Source organism: Tursiops truncatus, chromosome 21 (genome assembly GCF_011762595.2).
Source record: "Tursiops truncatus isolate mTurTru1 chromosome 21, mTurTru1.mat.Y, whole genome shotgun sequence".
NCBI lineage: Eukaryota > Metazoa > Chordata > Mammalia > Artiodactyla > Delphinidae > Tursiops > Tursiops truncatus.
This window is the reverse complement of record NC_047054.1, coordinates 5660953-5682344: the sequence shown is the minus strand read 5'-3', so window position 1 is coordinate 5682344 and position 21392 is coordinate 5660953. Positions and strand designations below refer to the sequence as shown.

General features: G+C 36.1%; 1 protein-coding gene across 4 annotated transcripts in view; it reads left to right on the top strand.

The window, feature by feature from the left end:
* WDR17 (WD repeat domain 17) overlaps positions 1 to 21392 on the top strand; it is a 79246-nt gene that overhangs the window by 33378 nt on the left and 24476 nt on the right. For all 4 annotated transcript variants that reach the window (XM_073798694.1, XM_019921576.3, XM_073798695.1 and 1 more), the window contains 11 exons: positions 807 to 1058; positions 2937 to 3059; positions 5683 to 5867; positions 6468 to 6636; positions 9664 to 9755; positions 12190 to 12272; positions 13952 to 14038; positions 17675 to 17839; positions 19329 to 19531; positions 20602 to 20751; positions 20839 to 20969. In XM_073798694.1, coding sequence (XP_073654795.1) covers positions 807 to 1058; positions 2937 to 3059; positions 5683 to 5867; positions 6468 to 6636; positions 9664 to 9755; positions 12190 to 12272; positions 13952 to 14038; positions 17675 to 17839; positions 19329 to 19531; positions 20602 to 20751; positions 20839 to 20969 — 1640 coding nt within the window. The remainder of the gene's footprint in view (positions 1 to 806; positions 1059 to 2936; positions 3060 to 5682; positions 5868 to 6467; positions 6637 to 9663; positions 9756 to 12189; positions 12273 to 13951; positions 14039 to 17674; positions 17840 to 19328; positions 19532 to 20601; positions 20752 to 20838; positions 20970 to 21392) is intronic.

Below are 21392 nucleotides of genomic sequence, written 5' to 3'. Positions count from 1 at the left end.
AGAACTGTTTAATTGGAGTCCCCATTGGTGCGTTAGCAAAGGCTTTTTTTTCCCGTATCGCCAGCGTGTATATATTTTGGAAGAAATAAGAGGATTGTTTGCTGATCCTTTTCTTCACTTAATCTCACTGTTTCATCTCCCTGTTTTTCTGGCTGCCTCTTTGTTCTGGTAGCCAGGAGCGAATTATGATATGACAAGTGATAGGATGAATGAGGACGGATGACAATAAACATTGGTATGCTGTTTATCGTATGCCCCACTGTTTGAAGCACTTCAAGCAACTAACTCGTTTACTCTTGAACAAACAAACAAACTCTGGTATCGTTATGTTCTCCACTGTAAAATAAAAAACTGAGCACACAGAGATTAAGTATCTTGGGACTAGGATCTGGACCCAGGCAGCCCTCCAAAGTCTGTGCTTTTAGTCAGAACACGTTGTTCTTCCCTTCGGTAAACACTTCCCTATTCCTATGCTGTTGTAACTCAGTGAAATGGTAGTTGATGACAAGATGATGTATATTATTTTCCTACGTCTTTTTCTTACAGCTTTTCAGTAACAAATAGAAAAACATGCAGGGTACTGGGGATTGCCAAGGCAAAGCAGTCCAGTACGACTTTCATCCTTAGGGCAAACTCTAATTCCCCTGCATTCCCTTGTCAGTTATGACTTCTGCATAGAAATGCCAGACTTGTATTCCCAGGACCCTCAGAGATCAGTGGTATGCAAGGAGAAAGTTCATGTGATCTCAGTGATTAATCTTATTTTGGAAATTTTGTTTAAAATCATGCTCTTTACATTTTAATAGGTAGTAAAAGTCAGAAACATGTTCTGAGACCTGAATCTCTTGAAGGGACCGACGAAGAGGATCCCGTTACAGCCCTGGAATGGGACCCACTGTCTACTGATTACCTCCTAGTGGCTAATTTGCATCGTGGAATTCGCCTGGTAGATTCGGAATCACTTTGTTGCATAACAACATTTAATTTTCCCAGTGCAGTAGCTTCTGTGCAGTGCTTGGCCTGGGTTCCCGGTGCTCCTGGCATGTTTATAACTGGAGGTAACTTTACCCTACTCCCAGAGGTTTAAATATGTGTATATTCTTTAACTGAATCAGGAAGATTGTACTTTTATTGGTTAATTTTGTGTAAAACTTATTAATATCTCAAACATTATTATTATAGTAAATAGCTCGTTTACTTTTATTTATACAGTGCATCATTAATACAATGACAAATAAAAATGAAAAGAAGGCCCGGTTTTCCAGGTTTCTGGTAACATTGGGATATGTTATATATTTACACACATGTGTGCATGTCTGTGTTTGTGTGTGTACAAAAGACAAAGGCAGTTCAATTTCAGCCATGGCAGGGTGACAGTAAAAATACTGGCTAGAAAAACAGTCTGTCTGGATGAGGAGTTTGTTAGCCTCACTGAGGATTTTGACAGTCATGATTTCCTAATCATAAGAGAATTAGCAAAACTAAGAAGTGATGGGGGATGGGAAGGTGGGGAATTTAAAATAGAAATTAGGAATTAAATGACTCTTACCGTTTACTTAGCTTCAGAGAGAGAGAGGTCTCTGAAGAGACAGCACTTTCAGCTACTGTATAAATACTTCCCATATTTGCTAAGTGTAAAATGAAAGACAAAGAGTCTTTACCTTTTCAACATTTTTAAAGAAGTCTTTACTTCTTTAAGCACTTAAACTGCACATAGAAGTAGACGGATTCTTATTGATGTATCTTCATTGCCTTTAATTTCACAGGATATAATTAATGATAGCTATATATTAATAATAATATACCTATTATTATTATTATCATCATTATTGAGCTGAGATTCACATACCATAAAAACTCACCGTGTACACTTAAAGTGTACAGTGTAGTGGACTCTGTGTTCACAGAGTTCTACGACCATTAGCATCATTTAACTCCAGAGCGTTTCCTCATCCCCCTAATAAACCCTGGACCCATCCGCAAGTCACTCTTCATTACGCCCTCCACACCCCTTAGTCACTCCTGTGTGTACGTAAACCACGAATCTACTTTCTCTTTTGGTGGATTTGCCTGTTCCGGACGTTTCATAGAAGCAGAGTCATTCAACATGTGGCCTTTTATGTTTGGCTTCTTTCACTTAACGTAGAGTTTTCAAGGTTCATCCGTGATGTAGCATGGATGAGTACTTCATTCCTTTTTATAGGTGAATAATATTCCATGGTATGGATATGCCAGGTTTTGTTTATCCATTTATCAGCTGATAGACATTATCTTGTTTCCGGTTTTGTGTGGTTATCAATGCTGCTGGGAACATTTGTGCGCAGGCTTTATGGGGACACATGTCTGTAATTCGGTTGGGTGTATATGCAGGAGTGCAATTTTTGGGTCACATGGTGACTCTGCGTTTAATCATTTGAGGAACTGCCAGACTCTTTCCAGAGCAGCTTATTAAGGTAGGATTTTTCGAAGGAGGGGGCTTTCTAATTAATCTTCAGGTATATCAGGCAGTCCTTGTTTGGCTGCAAGTGAGCAAGGAAGCAGTGTACAAGCATTTCGAAAGGTGAAGGGTTACTTAATGGTAGAGGTGGAAAGTTTTCTGTGGCTGGCTTTCCTAGAGCAAGTGTGTCCCTGGGGTGCTTTTTTGTGGTCACATTGTCATAATGATCTTTGTCGGGGAAGCTCCCAAGGCAGGCAGTCTCTCACCCGAGAAGGGGATTTGGAACAGGAAAAAAAAGACAAAACGTGCCAAAAATTGAAAGGATGAATATCACTTCGGCTGTTTCTTTGTATTATGATATAATATTACTGTGTGAAGAATGTCAGTAAGTGGTGCTAAAAATCTGGCAAGTTGAAATTTTGTTATTACTTTTATATCTAGGCATTTTATGTTTCAAATAAAATTTGTTAATATAATGCTTTTTTCTGGATCTGACTAGATTCTCAAGTGGGTGTTTTGCGCGTTTGGAATGTTTCTAGAGCAACACCTGTTGATAATTTTAAATTAAAGAAAACAGGGTTTCACTGCTTACACGTACTGAATTCTCCTCCAAGGAAGAAATGTAAGTAAAATTATCAAAATTGGATATTTTAAAATATCGTACTTGCTGCTATCCAATAAAATGAGTGATATAATGATATAAACGTATCAAATACTGCTACTGAAAAGTAAATTTAAAAAAATAGCCTTTGACAATATACGTGCTAAAGGTACCATCAAAACCACACAATATCTAATATTGCTAAATTGAAAATATTTAGAGCAAAGTTACATTTAAAAATGCTATTCAGTGAGGATATTAAGATAATCTCAAATCTACGTGGGGAAAATGAGACAATGATATTGGTGAAAATAAAAAATATCAAGAGTGATGGGATTAAATAAAATTGGTCTGAACTAGGGGACTTTGTTTTAAACGTGGCTCTTTTACAATCTATATGGTTTATAACAAAGTTAAAATAACCTAAACATTGGAAATGTAGGATCTAGAATATATATTCCATGTTTGAACGTATTGCATGTTTGTTGCAGGATTAGTAGTTAGTATTATAGATGTTCTTCATTTATTTTTGTGTTTTTTTCTAATTACCTTTTATTACTTCTATGATTAAGAAAAAATTATAAAATACATTTAAGGTATAAAAGAAAAATCTGGAGTATGGGGGGGAGGTTTAGAATTAGAATTTTTCCTAAATATGAGGGAAAAGAAATTGACTTTCTATTGAAGTCAACTGTGGTTACTCTGCATGGTTGGTAGTGTTTCTTTTATTTCTGTGTGGATCATAAAAAAACTTGGGGAAAAGAGTAGTGATTGAACAACCTAGAGTTATTGATTCCTCCTTACTCACTGCTGTCTATGATATACTAAATAATTAGTGAGGCCTGTTCAAAATAATGCTGTTTTGGTTAGCAAATTTAGTATCTGATTTTGTGGGCAATGGCAAGTAGTAGAAACTCTCTGTATTTGAACCTCCAGTCTTTTCACAAATTTAAGCTTTTCCTGATACTTCTAAATCCTGGAAACTGGAGGGTCTAGAAGCATTAGGACTGGAGAAGTATTGATAGTATGCTGGGGACTGGCATATGTTTACGTATCCTGCATTTTTTGGAACTATTTTTTTCTTTGTTTATTTGCTGTGAACACCCATCTCGTAAGATGACTGAAATATCATAGGTTCTTTACTTCCTTATATTTTTCTTATTGCAAAAGTGGTCCAGGCCCATTAGAGAAAAGTCAGGAAATATAAAGAAGCACATACTGATCTTGTCATTTTTGAGTCATTCCTTTCAGGTTGTTGATAGTTTTTTCTCCCAATTTTTTAATGTAACAGAAAGCGTGGAGTAAGAAAATTTATGTAAAAATGAAAAACTTTAAATGTAGACATAATCATCAAATTCTGAAAAAAAGATGAATTATGGATAGATAGGAGCATAAAGGGTATCAAAACCACCTATAATATCAACAAATTAAAATATTAGAAAACAGTCATGGATTATATTAATTTTAACCAAACTCTCAGCAAAATTTCATTGCACCAAATGCTTCTTTTGTTATTAATGGTTCATTCTAGTTTGGACTGCCTGTCGTTCTCCGATTCTAAGAAATGAGTATTATCCTAATGAATGCAATAAGAAAGACTTTATTATATTTGAGTCAAAAAAGACAATATACTGGGAAATATTTATATTCCAGTGTGTAATTAATCTAGATTGGTCTGATAATTTATGGTGGTATCATTATTTTGAATTATATTTACAAGAGTATATTTATGTTCTAAGGAAAAGCTTTTTGAAAGAAGACAAAATATGTGATAAAGAATACAAAGAAAATAACTGAACAAGGAGACATTTATGTAATTGAAAGTGTATGAACAGTAAAAATTGAGGAAGAAGAAATTAAGGTGCAAATGTATATCAGTTGTAATTCTTAATTTAGGTGCTAAATTAAAGTGAATTATAAATAATCTCAAAAATAATTATTTTCGGGCTTCCCTGGTGGCGCAGTGGTTGAGAGTCCGCCTGCCGATGGAGGGAACACGGGTTCGTGTCCCGGTCCGGGAAGATCCCACATGCCGCGGAGCGGCTGGGCCCGTGAGCCATGGCCGCTGAGCCTGCGCGTCCGGAGCCTGTTGCTCCGCAACGGGAGGGCATAGCAGTGAGAGGCCCGCGTACCGCAAAAAAAAGAAAAAACAAAATTATTTTCATTGGATTGAAAATTAGTGGAAGAGAGTTATTAGTTTTAAAAGAAAAAAGTTCAGGTGCGTGTGTGTTTGCTTGTATAGAGGAAGAAGTAAGCTATTACATCAGCACTTTGAAAGAAACTTTTAATTCAGAAATAATCGTGCTGTGCTTTAATTTATGGGGCAATAAGAAACCAAATACTCACCACATATTGTGATTCCTCAGAAACTAATTTTCATTCATTTTGCACCACCTGCACTTCTATACACCTCTTTTCAAAATAATATCCCATTTTGTATATATAAATATATAAATATGGGCAATGCTGCTGAAGTACTCCTGTGGCAGAAAATCTGATCATTGCTTAAGAGTTTACTGATATAAATTCTGGATAAAAGAAAACAAAGAGCGTCTTTGTAAATTAAGTCCTGTGGCTTCATTCCAGCCTATGGGAAGATACTGGCATAAATGTTTACTTGTTTATTTATTTTTTTCTTTTCTAGTTTCAGTCCAGTCCCCAACCAAAAATCATTATACATCCTCAACGAGTGAAGCAGTACCACCCCCAACTTTGACACAGAATCAAGCATTTTCTGTTCCTCCTGGTCACGCAGTGTGCTGTTTCTTGGATGGTGGAGTTGGACTTTATGATATGGGAGCTAAGAAGTGGGATTTTCTTAGGGACTTGGTATGTCTGTGGTCATTCTTTTATACACAATACTTATTTTGTGTATAAAATGATGTTTACTTTTGTATTATTGATGATATTCTAAAATTATTTTCATAGAGAATCATATATTAGGACTTTATCTTGGTTGATTGAAACATTTTAGAAAAATGTATAGAACTATTAAAATTATTTAATTGTAAACATTATAAACATTAAACTTCTTTAAATATTAATGTCTGTTTAGCTTATCAGAATTACTCTGCATTTGGTAGTTTTCCCATTATTGTGTGGGCTACGTTACTCCTTTGTGTAGTGGAAAATCACATAGATGTAGTATATTTTGGAAGCAAAATGAGAAATAGAATATTCTTTCAGAAGGAAGGAGAAGTCCACCTCTGCCAGTTACTCTGAGCTTTCTTGTTCTCATTCATGAAATGAGCAAGCTTGGATTAAGTGTTTTCTAAGATTTATTTCTATTATGGAGTCATAATAATTCTATGAGTCTACGAACTTCTGTTCTCATGATCCTTAAGCCTCTGTGTGAAATAGAATACAGCCCTGCTGAGGACTCACATTTTGTCTGGGTTTGTTCTATGTTTTTTTATGCTGCATCCCTAGGGTCACGTGGAAACTATCTTTGACTGCAAATTCAAACCTGATGATCCCAATCTTTTAGCAACAGCTTCCTTTGACGGCACAATAAAAGTCTGGGATATAAACACACTGACGGCAGTGTACACTTCCCCAGGGAATGAAGGGGTTATTTATTCCCTTTCATGGGCTCCAGGTAAGAAGTATTTTATTAAAATCAGGAATACAATTAAATGACTTTCCTAACTTTTTTTTTTTTTTTTTTTTTTTGTGGTACGCGGGCCTCTCACCGTTGTGGCCTCTCCCGCTGCGGAGCACAGGCTCCGGACACGCAGGCTCAGCGGCCGTGGCTCACGGGCCCAGCCGCTCCGCGGCATGTGGGATCTTCCCGGACCGGGACACGAACCCATGTCCCCTGCATCGGTAGGCGGACTCTCAACCACTGTGCCACCAGGGAAGCCCGACTTTCCTAACTTTTATTTTCATTTGTATTATCTTCTTCCTCACAGTGTCATCTTACTCCAAATGATTGTGGAGGCAGATTAGTACCAACATAGTTGTTGGTGCAGTTTTTGTGGGTTGTAGAATAGACTGCTTGCCCAAGCACGTTGATTTCTCGGCCCTTCTATATGACATAGTCATAAAGAAAAGCCACAGTAAATCAGGATGATACTGACGCATCTAGTTTTAGCTGCATTTGTATAGATGTGTCTATGAAGGTGCAGTGTATTTCACATTATAGAAGCTTTCCTTAAAATTTTCATGTGAATCAAATATATGAAAATAAAACATGTATTTTCTAAAAATTATAATACCTGTCTTTCTCTGATACATCTGTTTTGTGAATATGAATGACTATATATCATCACAGTTTAATTGTGAGCATGTGATTCTATATAAACTCCGCTTCTGTAATATTGAAGAACTTTTATGCTATAATAGGGTCTTTTCTTTGATCTCAGAATGATGCTACCTTTATACCTTCCTGTACGTAAAAAAGAGATGTCCTATGAAACCTCTGACATTTTCTTCCCAAATATTTTCTTCCTGTAATAAATAATTTTACACACCTAAAATGAATTTTTCACTTTATAAACTATGTAGAATGCTTTACTTATTTGTCCTAATACTAACATATTAATTTAAAACCCACTTATAACCAAGATGTAGCTTATTTTTTAGCTTATCTCCTTGTGCACAGAGATTTTTAGCCCTGAATATATGGGCTGTCAGGGTTTTGATGTCTTCAGAGAATTTGGGATTCTCTTGGAATTTTATGCATAATTTTTAGCATATGTGTGCATGTTCCTATATCTGTCAAAGATTATCATAGCTATCAGATTTTCAGAGAAGTCCATGACACAAAAAAGGTAAAGAACTACTATTTTTGTATCCCTTATCTCCTACCATGAGAAGATCTAGAAGAAGGTTTTACTTCCAAGTCTTAATGACAGCAGCTGTTCTCTGAAGCAGAAAATACTTAGTGCCATGATAGATCCAAAGCTAATTGGAAAAAAATGTTACTTCACTAATTAATAAGTAAGGAACAGGGCTTCCCTGGTGGCGTAGTGGTTGAGGGTCCGCCTGCCGATGCAGGGGACGCGGGTTTGTGTCCCGGTCCGGGAGGATCCCACATGCCGCGGAGCGGCTGGGCCCGTGAGCCATGGCCGCTGAGCCTGTGCGTCCGGAGCCTGTGCTCCGCGACGGGGGAGGCTGCAGCGGTGAGAGGCCCGCATACAGCAAAAAAAAAAAAAAAAAAAAAAAAAAAAAAGATGTAAGGAACAAAAAGAACTAGCACTCTTTTCTGCTCCCTTCTTTACCTCCATCTTCACTTTACTTTCGATTGTGAGAGCCAACATTTATTAAAGAGGACCTGAGGTCAGAGAGGTTGAGTAACTTACCCAAGATTATATACAGAGGGAGTAGTGGTGGAGTCAAGATTTGAACCCTTATCAATTTGATGTTTAAGCCTGTGCTCTTAGTCATGGTAGTTTGCATCGTCACAGCAGGGCCTGCTGGGTTGAGCTACAGGAATTGGGCCACCAGTGCGGTGACACTGTAACAGCAACGAGCTGATCATTCTTTCTTCTACAGAACGTGTTCAAGTCTCAAACCTAAAGCTTGAATAGAAATTGTGACTGTGAAAACCATTGTTTCAAATCATAACACAGAAGGCCCAATCTTACTTCAAGCTTATTTTGCTCTCTACATTGAGAATTTGCCTTAAGAAAATAAAAATGTTGTAAAATGGAAATTCTGCCACTTTTTGCAAAGTGATTACTGATGAATCACTATTGTTAGGTAAATATGGATGAAACTTAAAAGATTAGCAAAGGTTGACACTGGATGGAAGTAGAGTAGGTTATAGATGATTGCAGAATTTCCTTTATTTTTAGAGTAGATATCACTGGGAAATTTTTAGAAGTGCATATAAATATGGAAACTTACCCCCAATAATTTTAGAGCACTAAAAGGGTAGCAGAATGAAAACCCTAGAAAAAACTGGTGAGGGCTTTTCTTTTAGTATTCATAGTCATTTATCACAAAATAATTCCTCCATATTTTTACTCTTAGGAGACAGATAACAGCTATTTCTTTCTTCAAATGGAGCAAACCTCTTCTTTGACTGCCTTGCAAAAAATTCAAGACCAGCTACTAACTTAGCTGCAGTTCAATTTTAACAGATTTTTTTAACTTCTTAAAAACAAAGAGCATTGTTTATATCTTTGATGGAGAAAATGAATTTTTTCATGTGTCCTGCTTAGAGAAATACTTTCCTAACCATTAAAAAAATTACTAGATGGTCAGAAAAATGTAAATACCGAATGGATATGTCATAATATTGAGGAATTTTTGATAATTTTTCTATTTGTGATTGTAGTAGTTTGGTCATGTTAATAAAAGAGTTCCTGTATTTTAGACATCCATCCTCAAGTATTTATTGATGAAAGGATACAATGTTAGAGATTTGCTCCAAAGAAATCCAGTAGGGGGCTATAGACAAAATAAGATTGACCATATTTTGATAATTGTTGAAATTGTATGATGGATTCATGCATTATACTGTTCTTTCTATATTTGCATACATTTGATAATTTTCATTATTTAAAAAAAAGAGCCACTTTGCAAACTCAAGTCTTACTTTTTCAAAAATTACATTTTTGAAAAGAATTAACATTTGTGGCAAACATTTCGTATAATGTCTAACAAATTGTTTCCTAAGGTGATTTAAATTGTATTGCTGGAGCAACTTCTCGAAATGGTGCTTTTATTTGGGATATTAAAAAGGGCAAAATCGTACAACGATTTAATGAGGTAAGATGTATTTATTGCTAGTCGAATAACATAATGCCTTATATGGCTTCACGTTTTTTAAATGCTTTCCTCTCTTAATTTATTAGTGAGTCACCAGGTGGCATTGTAGTCTTTTAATTAGAAGAAAATCCAAGAGGACATGCACGTGCTAAAATGAATTCTGAAAAATGTAGCTGAGCCTAAGATACAAAAATTCACCTAGAGTTGCATGAGAGGTTCAAAGGAATTTTGGGTCGCCTTCCACAGAATTGTCTAGGCAAATATTCAAAAGTTGGAAAAAGACTAAACTCAGAACAAGACCCAAATTATAGTCCCAATTTTGTCACTGATTAGCTCTTGACATAGAGAGGATAATTTTATTGCCTTGAAGCTGATTGTTCATTTATTTATTTATCTTTTAACATCTTTATTGGAGTATAATTGCTTTACAATGGTGTGTTAGTTTCTGCTTTATAACAAAGTGAATCAGTTATACATGTACATATGTTCCCATATCTCTTCTGATTGTTCATTTTATAAGATGGTGAAGTTGGATTATATAATTTCTTAGGTTTCCTTCCAAGTCTCAAATTCCATTTTTCCATGACAAGTTCCAAAAGCTCCTCTCTTCCTATTTGTAGTGTCACAGATTGTACTTTTCCTTCTGCTTGGAGTTAAATTGTCATCTCATATTTCCCTGAGTTCTGTTAATATTTTGTAAATACGTATGCTCTCGTTACAGTATGTTCGTTGTAAATGGAGGGAAATGTGAACAGCATCTAGGATTGTCTGTCACTTTCTTGAAATTTCATTCATTTCAAATGATTACTGTTGAAGTTTATCAAACATATAACTTACTTGATAATTATTTATATATCGAGGCTTTAAAACCATTTATACAAAAGACTGTTCTCTCTCTGAAAATCAAGTAGCGTTGATCTTCCAGGGGTTACGGAAGTTATGTGACAAATGCAGAGCCGTAGGGAAACTTCAACAACCACCAGTGTGCAATTCTGCTCTCAAAAGAGGAAACTTTGGCAAAGGACTACAGGTCATCCTTCCCTTTCTCTACTTAACAACAATGTTCTCAGTTCAGCACTCCCCCAGCCCGCCTTCTGCCCTCCCCGTCACCAGAACGATGCATATCCCATAATAAGTAAGGATATAAGAAGAAAAGATGAATCTGGAAAAGCAACTTTGGACCTAATTCAAGAATCTTATCCTTGGATGTCAAATCTGTCGATTTCTTCTTCTAGCATCTTGGCGTCCTGTCAACTAAGTATCTTCCTATTAGCACTCGGCAGGTGCAGCCTGATTCCAGCAGCCCAGCCCTGAGCATCAGGGACATCTCTTATGTCCATTTATGTCTTTCCCAGCTCCAATAGCATATTTAAGACCAATATCGAAACCGCTTACATCTAGGATAATAAATGTGGGGAAAATGAAGAGTGCCAGCTTCAGTTAACTAAGTTACACATGCCTCACCAAATAAAATGCAGGGCGTGAGGGAGCCATGAGTGCCCCGTTCACGGGGACGAGCACAGCTGATGGAGGACCTCCCCTCCTTCAACTGAGTGAGTATAGAGACTACCTCCATTCCTGTGTTCATCTTTATAAAGCTACCCACCTTGATCCCCCAAGAAAGGTAAAAATAGCAAACTGGAGACCACCTTAGTAAAACAGCCTTAAAGCTCCAGATAAAAAAGTCACTTTAGTCTTCCCTTAAGAGCAGCCACGATTGAAGTGCTATATAAAACGGAAATGATGTAAACGAAATTCGGAAATGCATTGGTTGCAACCTTTATTCACCCATTACCTAGTTGATGAATGACATTCCTATGTATAAAATACATTCTTTGTGTTTTTAAAAATTCTCATCATACAGCTGTGACTGTATTCCTTTACCCTTTCCCAGTCCAAGAATACAGATAAACGTAGAGTACAGGTAAATACAGAGTGATTTGTTTTAATAATAACCTTAAACCTTCTTTGTTTCATAAAAATAAAATTTTGAAATTTAGAAGAACAATCAGTAATAACAGCTGCTTGCAGCATCTCTTATACTGTAGTTTTAGGAGCCTAACTGGGTTAGAAAGCAGATAGATAAATATCTTCATCTCCAGAAGGGCTTTTACAGAAAAAGGTATTAAGCTATTAAGCAGAGCTTAATTCTACAGATGGCTGAGGAAGCAGATTCTGGGTGTTTACCAGTGTCCACAAAAAGGAAATAGAGCCACCCATTTATGTCTTAAAACAATGGTTTTGTTTCTTAAGTGTTGACAGCATTACACATTCTTTAAAGTATGTATTCAGCCTTCTGCTGTTGACAGTAGTGTCTCTGTAGCATCATCTAGAGCAAGTTCCTAATAGCAAAGTAATATTAGAAGAAATAAATAAATAAGAGGAAAAAGGGGTGAATTATTTCTTATTGATAGGTATTTTACATTTTTTGAAGCATGGAAAAAATGGAATATTCTGCATTGCCTGGAGTCATAAAGATTCCAAAAGAATAGCAACCTGCAGTGGTGATGGTTACTGGTAAGTACTATGTATGAAATTACACTGTTTATAAAAGATACATTTGATAATATCAATTGTATCATGTTAGCACATACATTAAAATGTTCGATGAGATTCCATTCGTACAGCTCTACCTACTATCATAAATATTATTTATAAGCCCGCATAGGCACATGCTACATTGCTATGATATATCAGTAATAAATAACAATGCAATGATGTTTAAAAATAAACAAACCACTAATTCTTTCTAAATGAAAATGCTACTCGAATTTTAACTAGAATACCGTGACTTACCTCAAAGAAACTTAAAGGACTTTCAGAGTCTAATTTTCATCACATTTTGAGGGCGTGGTATTTCAGTTTCGCAAGTGGTTAAAGAGGTATCAAGTGCTCTAGAAACTTGTTCACAGTAGGTGTTATTATTTTTAAAAGGATAAAAAAGGCTTTGTAAGGAGCAATAAGACCATGCCTGTGGGAAATGCCTATTTTTAGAAAGTGACTAACTTCTCAGAAATATGTGCTTTCTTAATTCTGTTGAGTCCCAGGAAAAAGGAGGCTTCCAAGAAATATATGTAAGGGAAGAATTGCCTTTGAGTTAAAAAAAATGTTTTTAATCCAGTGGTGCTACCCTATAGCTATAGGTATTGTCATCTTTGACGGGTAGTATAAGCACTTATGGTTGTTGAGAAGTAGTAAAGTTTATCTCCTCTTAGGTTTTGCTATACCCAGCCCAAAACCTTCTCATCCTCACTTTTTAATTTCAGTGGAAAATACAGTAGTTATGGAAACCAAAGATCTTTACCAAGAAGTTAAAATTTTCAGAAACGACAGTTAGTGATTTTTTTCCCTTGAAAATGACTGTTTGCTCATTGATACATACCAAAATACGAAAGATGTACGTAAGAGTTTTTTGACTAGGTGATACATGACTAGCTTTACCATATATTCTCAGGGCATTACTTATTTGATAAACACCACAGTCAATGACTAAATATTTGGAAGCGTAGATCACCACCACTCTCCAGTAACCTCAAAGTTTTGGTGGGCCTAGTGATGTTTTAAAAGGGTCTTTTCCAAAGACTTTTAAAACTTTGCAATACGTTAATTTATACACAGCTTTGTGTCCCTATGGAATCAGTAGCCCTTGCACTATGGCGATATAATAGAAGGGTATTAGAGCTGCTTTTGTTTTTGCAGTGAAAGTATATAGGATCTGTTTTGGGAGAAGGGGTCCTCTGAAGTTCTAGTTGTATCACTTAAAATATGCCATGAAAATATTATATGTCTTGCAGTTGGTGTAATAGTGCATGCACCCAACACTATAAATGAGTTGTTTTAAACATACATTTTGAACTGTTAAATTTTGAAGCTGAAATCTAATGCATATATTTTAAAATATATGTATTAAACTATGTATTTCCCTAATTAAAACTATAAGAAATAGTTTCTAAATAAAAATGTATCTCCTTTAAATTGGTTTCAGTGGGTTACCATAATTAATACTATGTGATATAAATATCCGTACTCATCATTGGTAATATTTACACAGTACTTTTAAATGTTCCTTGTGCTTTGCAGACAAGGTCTCTTTCCTAAAACACTTATGTTCAAATTTTACAGTTCTGGCTTTCTTCCCTTGAATGATGTATTTAGACTGTTGTAATTTTCTATTAATATATTATACTTAATTTCAGTATTATTCGAACAGTTGATGGTAAAGTACTACACAAATACAAACATCCAGCTGCAGTGTTTGGTTGTGATTGGAGCCAAAACAACAGGTAAGTATTTTTTCCGGAAATAAGTAATAATTACATTTCAGAGATTTTGAATAGCCATAAAGTTTAAGGTTATTTCCATAGGTAATATTCATGACTCTTTTTAGGTAATATTCCCTTTGCCTAGCCTTGTAATTGCATGTGTAACCGTCTGTTTTTATTCCGTGAGGTTTTTATATGATTTAGAAATACTGATTTCCTACTTTCAAGCTATTTCCTGCTGCTTTAAGGAAAAGCATATGACTAACTAATGAAACATGGAAATCAGTCCAATCTTTGTGTGTCTTCTGAGGAACGTGGCCCTTTCTCTGAACCCTTTTTAGGAATCTGTGCAATGGTATTTTGTTCCCCGTGACTTTCCATTGCCTCCACCTAATGCAAATGCCACGGCCTTGGGTGATTTCCCATGACAGAGAACTTAGAATGGTTTTGAAAGGTCAACCTTGCTTAAGAGCCTGGCATTAAAGATCAGCTTAGATTTAAAAATTAATCCAAGTCAAACCTCCACTAAAATTGATCTTTTAAGCCCCTGCACTTCCAAGAATCTTGTGTTTCAAACCTCTCTTTGATGGGATATAAATTATCTTTAAAAATTCAAACTTTCTTTAAATATTGTGAAAACAATGTGAATTATGCTTTTCCATATTAGAGTCGTAAAATATACATACTAAAATATTAAACCCTTATTACACTGTGTTCTGAGTCAAATCACATATTATACAAAATGATGGATCTATGAGTTTCTTCCAGTAAATACAGAAGCATTTATTACACAGTTACAGGTACTTTTAAAAAAAATTTTTTTATGTGGACCATTTTTAAAATCTTTATTGAATTTATTACAATATTGCTTCTGCTTTATGTTTTGGTTTTTTTGGCCCCGAGGCATGTGGGATCTTAGCTCCCCGACTGGGGATTGAACCCATACCCACTGCATTGGAAGGCAAAGTCTTAACCGTGGACTGCCAGGGAGGTCCCCGGTTAGAGGCTCTAAAATGAGCTCGTGACCAGCTCTTCTGCAGTATTTCCCACCTCAGTGGCCTGAAAATGCAAACAACAAACTGCTAAAGCCCAAATCCTTGACCTCTTCTTTTTTGTTTTTTGCGGTACGCGGGCCTCTCACTGTTGCGGCCTCTCCGTTGCGGAGCACAGGCTCCGGACACGCAGGCTCAGCGGCCATGGCTCACGGGCCCAGCCGCTCCGCGGCACGTGGGATCTTCCCGGACCGGGGCACAAACCCACGTCCCCTGCATCGGCAGGCGGACTCGCAACCACTGCGCCACCAGGGAAGCCCTCTTCTTTTAGACCTTATTAGCTCTCAATTTTCACTTGCAGCCAGCCATCAATTCCTGTCATATCCTCCATCTAAATATCCTTCTTTACCCAACCATCCCTCCAGCGACTAAACTAATGACATTTGTCTGTTTGGGGACTTCTGTAAAAGTCTTCTAAATCAATCCCAGAATTCACACCTTTCGTCACCACTTCCTCTCTCTGTGTTCTCTAGGTTGCTGTCAGAGTGAGCGTTTAAAACCGCAGATGTGAGCACGGCATTCTCCTGCTTAAATCCTTCAACAGTTTCCCATTGATCTTGGGATAATGTGCAGAATCTTAGCCAGTCCTACAAGGGAGTCCCTGTATAATCCCATTCCTTTGTATTTTAGTATCACATTACAAGCCTTGCTTCCCTTTTTCCTTATATCCAGCCACAGTGGCTTTCGATTTCTTGAACCAGCCAGCTCATTTTCACCCCAAGGCTTTCACTCCTGTTTCCCCTTCCATCTAGGATTCTACTTCCCATCCCACCGCATACAACTCCTCCCAACCTGGGCCGGATATAAGTAACTTCTCCCTATCCTTCAGCTCTCAGCTCAAAAAACCACTTTTGGAGAAAAGTCTTCCCTGACCCCCATATTAGGTAAATTTCCCCTATGGTATAATAAGCCTTGGGTGCACTTGACATCATACAATTAAGTTTTGTTTGTGAATTGGCTGCTTCACCCTGTAAAATGTAAGCTCCATGAGATCAGTAGTGGTTATCTGTTTTTAGCAGTATATTATCAGCAAGACACTGTACTTCTGACCCTCACTATGCCTTGAAAAAACCAGATGTTTAATAAATATTTGTTGAATATAAAAATGAGTAGAATTACCTTGCATATGATCAACAGAACAGTTCCACATTCTTATTTCTCTGTTTTATAGGGTTAATAAGAATTTGACCGGTAGGAATAAAAATTAGAAATTAATGCAGTATGCCTTATTGGTTAAGAAAACTTTTTTTAAAAAAAAGTCCTTTATACTTAACTATTGTGTTTACTACCAAGCCTACCTAATAAATTTCATTTTTTATTTTTTTAAAATTTCACTATTATTTTTAAAAATCTTTTCTAAATGTTCTAATTTCTGTATTTATATTCCACTTAGCATCCTAGGAGATAAGTGAAAAACACCTTGAACTTATAAAAGTTTATTCATAAGATATTTCTGAATTTATGATTTGGATATCTGTATGTACCTTCTTTGAATATTTTTTCACTTCTAAGATTTTATCTTTATGTATCTGCATAGACATATATACAGAAATATGCTCGTGTATACGTGTAAATATTTGTATTATGCAAAATATATTTTCCCACATGGAGGAACGGGCTGTTTATCAGTGGGCCTTGGGCACATGTAATCGACACATTTATAGATTGGCATGCAGTTTACCAACTGGTGTATTTATGCATGTAAGGTTAAATAAATACAGGTATTACAACCCATGCGACAAAAATCAACAATTTGAAGTTTGGAGAAGGTTTTGATAACAGCTGGGTCCAAAACGTGTAACTTCCCCTCTTTACCTTTAAAGTGTGGGGACTGTTTATACGGTTGTTAATGTTCCTCGGGGAGACTGTTCTGACTGGTACCTGATGCCACAGGTCTGCCTAGTACTCGAATTCCGTTGGGAACAGTATTCCAGGCATGACGGCTAGGGTACAAATAGTTGCTTAGCTCTCTCACTCTCTTAGAGATAGAGCCAAGATCGTTAAAAGATCAGATCCACGTATTATATTCCCAGAGGATTCTGTTGGATCAAACAGTTAAGCATCTCACCAGAGAGAATTGGAAAACCAGGAATGTGACTTACTGTCAGATGAGACGACCCTGGCTCTGCGGGGAGCTTTCCTAGCACACTTCTGGGGGAAGCATTGCTATTTATATCCCTACCACAACAAAATTTACCAACGGTCAGGGCATGTAGTAATTAATAACGTGCCTACCAGCAGTTAAGCAAATCTCAGTCACTGACCATTCAAGACCCTTCTTAAGACCCAGTAGTTGCAAAATATAAAGGTCTGAGAAATACTAAAGTTATGAATCTAGACATCTTGAAAAAGAATGTATAGAAATGACTGTGCCATTATCTCTCATAAATAAAAAACACAACTGATTGAAAGGAAACATTGAGAAACTCTGTACTAGAGCAGTTGCTGTAAATGATGTTTTTACTTTTGTAAGTTTTCAGTGTAACTTCATTAAGGAAGCAAAAAATTCTCGTTTTAGAAGTTAGAACTGTGTGCATTTAAAAGCTATCAGTAACAAATAATATCAAACTTTTTATTTTTTTATGTGCCGTGGGTGATATTTCAGAGACATGATAGCCACTGGCTGTGAAGACAAAAATGTTCGTGTCTATTATGTGGCCACCAGTTCGGATCAACCATTGAAAGTGTTTAGTGGGCATACAGAGAAGGTGTTCCATGTTAGGTGGTCTCCTCTGAGGGAGGGAATTCTTTGCAGTGGCTCTGATGATGGGTATGTATTTTTGGATTCTAATTTTCTAGTCCTAAAATTCATAAGCTTGTAATTTTCTAGAAGTGTACTTATTTATATGATCCAACGTGTATGTGGAACTATTTTAAACATGTACTTAACAAGTAGGCAGTTAACAAGTATCTAGTTGCATCCAACTAAAAGTAAATTAAATTTTCCCATACTTAGCATCTTATTCATGATTTCTATTTCCTTATTTATTGTACTTGCAATAGGTGCTTATTTCTCTCTTATTAGGAACAAAGTTAACAGAAATCTGTTGGGAAAGGGAAAAACGTCTGAAACAATAAACCTTTGTAACATGTAGAGACGAGTTGATTTTTAATAATGTTCCCATATTTAATGTGGAAAACAGCTGTACTCTGTTTTCATTAAGAATGGAATAAAAGAAGATGATTATGTATGTTAGCATGAAAAGATATTTTAGAAATGAGAGTGACATAACATTTTTTTCTGGGTTTATGAAAGTTTCTGAAATCTTGTCTATATTTTATATCCAGACAAGATACATTTGCATGGTACAGTTTGGGCTGTTTGAATATGAGATAAATTTAGGTAAGAAAAATCTTACTTGGTGCAAGTAAAAGTTGTGGTATATAGTAACCACATTACTTTTATATATAGCAGACTATATATAGTCTTTTATATAAAGCAGACTATATATAGTCTTTTATATATAGCAGAAAGAGATATGCCTTAAGAAATAAAATATGTGGTATGTCTCCTAATTGTGTAATATAACCTTTGGAATATTAATATTTTGATATTTTTCAGGTTTATATAAATCTTTAACTAAAAGATTATTATGAATTGTCCAAGCAGAGTTGACATTTGGAGGTCTTAAATTGATTTTGAGTTCAAATTGTCCTTCAGTAACATTTGTACTCTACACAGTCAGTAGATTCAAGTAATATTATGAACCCATTTATATTTAAATTTTGTACTTGATCTGAGAGTGATTCCACAGACTAAGAAACTTATTTAACTGACAAAAACATGAAGTGTTTCCTGTATTGATAAAAGCAGAGATACGAATTGATTTTTCAAATAATACCCGTCACCATACATGCTGTATTTTCAAGTTACACAAATAATTTGAGTGCTCTTAAGTTATCGTATACATGTTGTTAGTCATATTTTTCTTTGGCTTTACCTGTTCTGGATATTTTATTTTAAGAAAGCAATTTTTTAAACACATAAACTGCGAAATCATATATTTAGTATTGGGGTTAATGACCAGTAAAAGTAAGGAAAAAATATTGGAATAGGATGGCTCTAGCCTAGTTAGTTATTCATTTTAAAATAAATAAAATTCATTATTATTTGCTAAAAAGAAGAGAATCATAACATATATTGAAACATAAAATGTTTTTTCAATATACTGAGAAATAATCATTGTGTTCCATTAAGAACATGCTGATACTCCAGATAAATTATAACTTGTATTATATACATAATATTCTGTTTTCAGTTCTGTTCGAATCTGGGATTATACTAAAGATGCATGCGTAAACGTTCTTAGAGGACACACGGCACCTGTGCGGGGATTAATGTGGAATACTGAGATCCCATACCTACTAATATCTGGCAGCTGGGACTATACTATAAAAGTGTGGGACACTCGGGAAGGAGCTTGTTTGGATACCGTGTACGATCATGGCGCAGATGTATACGGTAAAGTGTTTTTCGTGTACTTTTAAATTTTGCTATATTCATGATTATAATTTCTGAGCAAGACAGTATTTTTGAAGAAGTCTTACAGGGTTTCATTTTGAAATAACATTTATCTTAGTAGAAAGTATACATGCTTACTATTTAAATATCAGGGTACACAGACTATAATAGAAAATGTCATCAAAAATAATCAGAAACTAACTCTTGTTAGCACCGTGGTGTCTTTCTCTCTATCCCTGTACAGAAACATACACACACACATGCACGCACGCATGCACGCACGCACACATATACCCTTGCACATATTCTCATGTATGGCTTGGATTTTTCTCCGTTACCTTACCATCACCCCAAAGGTAAGTTGTAAAACAGGAAGTCCCTAATAACTTAGGTATGACGTAGTTAGCCATTCCTTTACCTCTATTTTTGGATATTTGGGGCAATGTTTTGTTTCTTAGTATAGTACAAAGTTTTTTACTATAAATGAGTTGGGAATGGAAAATCAGATTCCTTACCTTTTGCACATGATTTTACCCTCATTTGTAGCACCCAAACCTTGATGGGGTTGAGTAGGTAAATTAAGAATGCAAAAATGATTATTGAGAGCAGTTAACCCTAACCTAGTCATTGTATCCATATGCTTTACGCCAATGGCCTTTTAGTTACTGCAGTGTGGGACTGAGTGTGGGAGAGAATCCCATTTCTGGACATTCTAAAATGAAAGGTCCTCAAGCCTTTCTTTATCGTGTAATGAGAACATCCACCCACCCATGGATCACTGTGTATTCCATGGGTATGACAGTCAGCTCACTGACATACCAAATGAAATGTAATTCCAACACTTTCATCCAGGACCATCTGCTTTCTAATAATTATTCAACTCTGTATTCATATCTACAGAAGATGCTAAATACTTTTTTTACATCTGTGTATTGTTTTCAGCCAGGACAGAAATGTTATTTAAAACACTTCTCCACAACTTCAGTTCTGTGGAAGGGTTAGGAGGTACACATCAATAAAACATATTTTTCAGTGCTTCCTTTAGTAAACGGCTTTATTTCTTCCATCAGGTTTAACATGCCACCCACGTCGCCCCTTCACTATGGCCTCGTGCTCCCGGGACTCTACGGTGAGACTCTGGTCATTAACGCCGTTAATCACTCCTTTACAAATAAATATTCTGGCAGATAGATCCTGGGAAGAAATTATCGGGAACACTGGTATGGAAACTCTGCATGTATTAGATCTTCTTTCTAAATACGATTTTATAAGCGCTGTTTTCTCACTGAGTTGTGTCTCTTCTCCAGATTGTGCTGTAGAACAAGGCATGCCCCCTCTGCTGTGTGGCAAAGTGTCAAGAGACATCAAACAGGAGATAGAGAAACTAAGTGGCAACCCTCGTGTGAAAAAACTAAGATGGTTTTCAGAATGTTTATCAGTAAGTATTAGAGGAATTAAATGTGAAAATTTCCCCTTTGCCAAAGTGAATCATGACAACTTTTTGTCATTAAGTTATCACATATTTACATGTGTTATCCCAGTGTAAGAAAGCAAATGGTCCATAAGTTGTGAGGGCAATGAGACATTAAAAAAGAGACAGAAGAAGGCAATTTGCTGTTTCCACCCTACTAACACTGATAAAATCGATCATTGACTAATCAGTAGCATTTCTGACAGCCTTTAGGGTACTTCAGCTACCGATCTACCTCCTAACTTGTCAGCTGCGGCTGTGTGGTCTCCATGTCTGCTTTTATAGCAGCATGCTTCCTTACCTTCTATTCTGGCCCTCGCCTTGATATTACTATCTTTTATTATTGGCAATAAATCAACTTTTCCTTCTTAATTATTACTTGCACTTCAG